Source organism: Arachis ipaensis, chromosome B2 (genome assembly GCF_059453495.1).
Source record: "Arachis ipaensis isolate K30076 ecotype BB chromosome B2, ASM5945349v1, whole genome shotgun sequence".
NCBI classification, from domain to species: domain Eukaryota; kingdom Viridiplantae; phylum Streptophyta; class Magnoliopsida; order Fabales; family Fabaceae; genus Arachis; species Arachis ipaensis.
Window position 1 is genome coordinate 103,558,931 of NC_142437.1, and position 6,426 is coordinate 103,565,356.

At 32.6% G+C, this 6,426-nt stretch overlaps 1 protein-coding gene across 1 annotated transcript; it reads left to right on the forward strand.

The window, feature by feature from the left end:
* The first annotated feature begins 1,216 nt into the window (after positions 1-1,216).
* Positions 1,217-1,807, forward strand: LOC107627555 (uncharacterized). Its single transcript, XM_088506041.1, has one exon. It carries the CDS (start codon positions 1,217-1,219, stop codon positions 1,805-1,807), a length of 591 nt encoding a protein of 196 aa, XP_088362167.1.
* The last annotated feature ends 4,619 nt before the right edge of the window (positions 1,808-6,426 follow it).

Sequence of the window (6,426 nt, forward strand, 5' to 3'; positions counted from 1 at the left end):
CTCTGGGTTTTCAAAATCAAAATAAAGAGCCAAAGGGAAACGGGGCAATTAATGTTAAAATTAATGAAAACATTAAACCCTCGCACGTTCCCAAAGCGCCGATATAAAAGCGCGCGCTTTTAGATGAAAAACGTTCTACATTCAAAAGCTTCTACAAAGGAATCAACAAAATGCTTGAGTTCGGCTTCACTAGAGAAGGATCGAAGTCAAGAACTCGACCTCAAAAAGAAGACCGAGCTCAAGCAGGGGCACTGTTTATACCCTGGGTCGAGATGACCGAGCCAGGATGTTCAGTAGCAAAGCGACCGACCTCTTTAGGTCAAGCGGACCGACTTCTTTATGAAGAAGTCGGCCAAAGCGACAGGAAAAGCCCAAAGAAGGGCCCAACTCAAGGAATACGACCCAGATCCAAAGGCAGCCCAAGCCGATAGAGACAAGGGCGGTTCCATGGAAGATAAGCTGACCTCAACAAAAGATAAGATAAGATAAGATAACTAACTTATCTTATCCAAAGAAGGTCACATCTCACTACTATAAATACACTGGAGCACCCAGGTATAACTCATACTCTGATTCTACATAAAAACCTGTTTAATACCCATGCTAACTTAAGCATCGGAGTCTCTTGCAGGTACCCCCCCACCCTCCGGTGTCGAAGGAATCAGCAGTGCAGCCAGCCAACAAGTCGGACACCATCGCTCCGGCCGCCCCTCACCGGCCGGATACGTTGGCACTAACCAGCACAGAAGATCTCGACCGAGATCGACCTTCAGTTTCAGGTAACCCTCGGAACAATGCCCATAATCAAGCTTGGAGAAAATGTGAAGCACTTATGAAGCCAAAACAACACATTAGTGCTGCTATTGGAAAACAATCTGAGCAAGCTAAAAAGAATTATCAAATTCACTTGACAAATTGATTGTATTAGATTTCTTTTGCAACAAGGATTGGCCTTTTGTGGTAATGATGAGACAAATGATTCTATTAATTAAGGAAATTTTTCGGAACTTCTAAACTTTTTTGCGCAACATAATGAAGAGATTGATCGTGCTTTCAAAAATGCTCGTGGGAATCTTAAACTAAAAGCTCCGTCAATTCAAAAAGATATTGTAAGAGCTGATGCAAGTGAAATGAGAAAAATTATTGTTAATGATCTTGGGATGAATTGTTTGCTGTTTTGGTTGATGAAGTCCGCGACATTTCTATTAAGGAGCAAATGTCAGTTTGTTTAAGGTATGTGAATAAAGAAGGGCAAGTTAGAGAGCATTTTCTTGGTCTTGTTCATATTTCTAATACTAATGCTTTATCTCTAAAATTAGCATTGGAGTCATTATTAGAAACATATAATTTAAGTTTATCAAGAGTACGTGACCAGGGATATGATGGTGCAAGTAACATGCAAGGAGAATTTAATGGTTTGAAAACTTTGATATTAAAAGAAAATTCTTATGCTTTCTATGTACATTGTTTTGCCCACCAACTTCAGTTAGCTCTTGTAACGGTTGCAAAAAAACAAGTTGAGATTGATTTGCTTTTTAATTTGTTAACTAATTTGTGCAATATTGTTGGAGCTTCATATAAACGAAGAGATATGCTTCGTGATAGTCAGATGACTAAGACAATTGAAGCATTACAAAGTGGAAAAGTTTCTAATGGACATGGTTTGAATCAAGAAATAACTTTGAAAAAAGCTGGAGTCACTAGATGGGGTTCACACTATGGAACTATACTTAGATTAATTTCTTTGTTTCCTTCTGTGGTCAATGTTCTTGAATATGTTGAGGAAGATGGAAATAATTCAGAATGAAGAGCTGAAGCATGTCATTTATTGAATGTCATTCAATCCTTTGAATTCATTTTTAACTTGCACTTGATGAAAAATATCTTGGGAGTTACTAATGAATTATCTCAAGCGTTACAAAGGAATGATCAAGACATTGTAAATGCTATGGCATTGGTTAAAGTGTCTAAGCAATGGTTGTAAACTATAAGAGATGATGGTTGGTCTCTTTTACTTGATGAAGTCTCATTATTTTGTGACAAACATAATATTACTGTTCCAAAAATAGATGATATATTTGTGTCACAAGGAAGATCAAGACGCAAAGCTCAAAAGATCTCAAATTTGCATCATTTTCAAGTTGAGATATTCTATCAAGTAGTTGACAGACAACTTCAAGAACTCAACAATCATTTTATAGAGGTGAATAATGAATTGCTTCTTTGTATAGCTTATCTGAATCCAAGACATTCATTTTTTACAATTGATAAGGAGAAGTTGATCCAATTAGCTCAATTCTACCCATTAGAATTTTCTTCTACTCAACTTTTGGCACTTGATAGTCAACTTGAGAACTTCATATTAGATGTGCGTTTTGATGATCAATACTCAAACTTAAATGGAATTTGTGCTCTTTCTCAGAAATTGGTTGAAACTCGAAAAAATATTATTTATCCATTAGTGTTTCTTCTTTTGAAGTTAGCTTTAGTTTTGCCTGTAGCAATTGCATCAGTTGAAAGAACTTTTTCTGCTATGAACATCATAAAGAGTTGGCTCTGTAACCATATGGGAGATGAATTTTTAAATGATTGTTTAGTGACATATATAGAAAGAGAGATATTTGATTGTATTGATAATGAAAAGATTATTCAATCTTTTCAAAATATGAAATCTAGAAGAATGGATTTTTAAATTATTTGTTATTTTGAATTATTATTTTATTATTTTAATTTGTTAGTTAAATAATTTGAGGAGTAATCATATTTTATAATACTATAGTATAATTATAAAAATTATTATTATTATTATTATTATATATATATTTTACCTCTATTGATAAAATTTTCTGGATCTGTCACTGGATGCATGCCTGTCCTACTGGCCATGAGCTCACGTATTGGTTATACTACCAGAACCCGACACATTTTGGTAGCTAATCCGGATGTTGTCTCTCGTCTGTGCATCTCTAGAAGGCATAACATCGGGGGATTAGTGTCCTACTACCTTTTCCTGGAGGCATACACCAGGGGAAAAATAAATCGGGGGATTAGTGTCCTACCACCTTCCCCTAATGAGGACGTGCCATACCGATCGAAGGATTAGTGCCCTACCACCTTGCAGACACAGAGAGAGAATGTGAGGAAAAACATCGGAGATTAGTGCTCTACCACCTTCCTCACATCCCATACAACACAATCACAAGGAATGCGGGGGAATGAATTGAGGGATTAGTGTCCTACCACCTTCCCCACATCCAACTCATCAATATCATCATTTCCATTAATTATGTCTCATTCATTACTCATACATTCATACATTTCCGCACTTTCTCAAATATTTCACATCAAATCATTTCATCATTCATATCATATATCACCTTATTCACCCCTCTCAATTCAATTCCTCCACTTCACAACCCTCCTCTATGGATTCACTCTATTTGCTAAGCTTAAAGAGTAGGTATCGGACCATAGAGAGTAGCTACAGAAGTTTGGAAAGCTAAAGGATTGGCGAAACTTTGTAAAAAAACACATTTCTTCCAGACAGGGGTTCCGCGTACGTGAGATACCCCTTTGCGTACGTGAACTATCAGAGTCGTGTATGCAACCATGTCCTACGTACGCGAGTGTCCGAGGCAGAAGAGAATGCTCGCGTCACGACCATGCTTCCACGTACGCGAACCCCGTCTCCTTCAAAAGCCGCTAAAACCGGATTTTTTGCACCAAACTTCGAACGCGCATAACTTTTTCGTTTTAAATGATTTTTCATCGTTCTTCGAACGACACTAACCTCACAAACCCAATTTTCATTTGAAATAAATTTAACAAAATTTAAGGGTTCAGAAGCCGAGTTCTAGCTCATCGAAATTGGTCAAAAATTCACTTTTTACCAAAACACCAACACCTTTATTCTTTCCAAATTTTCAATTCAAAACCTACATTTCACTTCTCAAAACAATATCAAAAGTACTCAAAATAGTTATACATCCATTCCATTCCTTCCATAATATTCCATTTTTCAATTCCATCAAGTTCATTCAACAATCCACACACACACACATATTCAACAACTCCTCAACCAAACCAACAACAATTACATTCACATACATTAATCTTGTGCCACAACATGCCAACACATATGTTCATCATATCACACATCAATCACACACCAATACACATTTATTAACTAATCAAATAAACAATCAAATTCAATTCAAGCTTATCCTATGGTCATCTAGCCTAAGTTTTCACGTTACATTATATATTACCTATGATAAATCAAAGCTATACCTTGGCCGATTTCTCCCTAATGCGAAACACCTCAAATATCTCCGTTCCTCAAGTGTCTAAAGACCCGAATCCTCACCAGACGAGAACCCAACATTCATGGTTCACTTTCTAGTCACCGATATCACCAAATTTGTCTCCAAAACATATATCTCACTCTAATTCCACATAAATACCACAAAATCAAAATAGGGTTCCTAATCATAAATGGTTTACAAGAGTTAATGATTTCTCACCTCACCAATGGAGATTTGGGACAAAACCTATCAAGTCCACAAGGTTAATTTGATCCTAAACACTAAAATCACAAAATCTCTCAAAATCAAAACTTCAAATTTTTTAAATTAGGAGAATAGTGGCTGAGTGAGAAATCGCTAAATTCTTACCAAATTCATTGGGTTTTGTAGAGAATTCTGTATTTTTTAGAGTCTATTAATACTTTTCTTTTATATTAGTCTTTAATTTTTATTTAATAAAATCTGGTGATTTATATAAATATAGCACATCTAATGCGCACAAAATTATTATACTCATTTTAGACATACCCTATAAAATTTATAAAATTATCTATCAAAAGCCAACTTGTAACTCTTTTAAAAAATAAATATTTTACCAAAATAAATATAACTAAGGAGCGCTGACAAATCTTAATTCTCTATTTTATTGTGGTTTATATAGATAATTAAGATTTGAAAAGGTAACATTCTAATCAAGTTAACTATTTAAAAAAAATTATGCTATATATTTAAAAAATAAAATATTAAAATACTTAAACTATTATTTTTTTTATTATCTCTAATGACATCTCATTTATGAAAAAGTATTGTACTTTTTGCTTTACTTAGAGCTTATTAATACAGTGAAAAAAACTGCAGTGATATGACATAGTGTCTTTCGTATTTTTTTTTTCAATTTTTTTTATAACAAAAATAAAATTATTTAAAGATTGACTATTTTTATCAAAATTTTTAATATTTATTTTTTATCTTTTAGGTTTTTATTTTTATTGGCGACTCAATTCTTTTAGTTAAATTTGGTAGTTTACGTGTGTCTCTGTGTGGGTATATATATATATATATATATATATATATATATATATATATATATATATATATATATATATATATATATATATATATATATATATATATATTATATTATGTTAGTTATAATATTTTAAAAATAATTATTAAATTAAAGTAATATTTTTTTATTGTTAAATAACATTTTTAAAAAGTATTATTTAAACAAATATAATTTTAATTTTAACAATACTTATATAATCACTATAATTATCGTAATATAGTTATATTAGAATTCGATAAATATATTAAAATGTCAAATGAACCTGGATAGACAGTAAATACTTTTTTCTTTTTTATTTGGAGGTGAATAGATAGTAAATTTTGGACACTAAGAAGCAGTTATTAGTTGGAATTTTTGGTCATGAAATGACTTTCCTTTTCCTTTTGTCTCAACTGACGTTATCTTTTTGGTCAGGGATTGACCTCTTTTCAATATTGGACAGATAGATATATCACATGAATGAGGTGTAATGAGCCCAAAATATTGTCGGCTAGACTATAAGAATTGGGATAAAAAACCCCTACCTAACAAGGCCGAAGTTATCATTGACAAAACATTCCTTAGTCTTCATTTGGTAATTATGTGTGAGAGGCACGTGTTTAGAGAACAAATGCAGAAATAGGGATGTGCATAGGTCGGGTGAAACCGGGTTTGATGCGACCTAGATCCAACTCCAAATATATACCGGACCTATTTATTAGATCCGAATCCAGTCCTAGACCCGATAAAATCTATACACTTTTGGGCCACGATTATACCGGGTAAAAATCAGACCATTAACATTACATTACCTTCAGTGACGGACCCAGAAAATTTTAGGAGTGGGGCAAAAAATATATATATTAAATAAGTTTTGTTAAATATTATTAATTATATGGAGATATAAAAATTAAAAAGAGTTAGTGAACACTTTTATTTTTAAAATACTATTCATTATATATAATTTATAAAAAAATTATTTTTATTTCTAAAATTTAAAATTAAAATATTTTAATTAAATTATTATCTAACTAATCTTTTTATACACATTTAATAATAAAAGACTGAATTAAC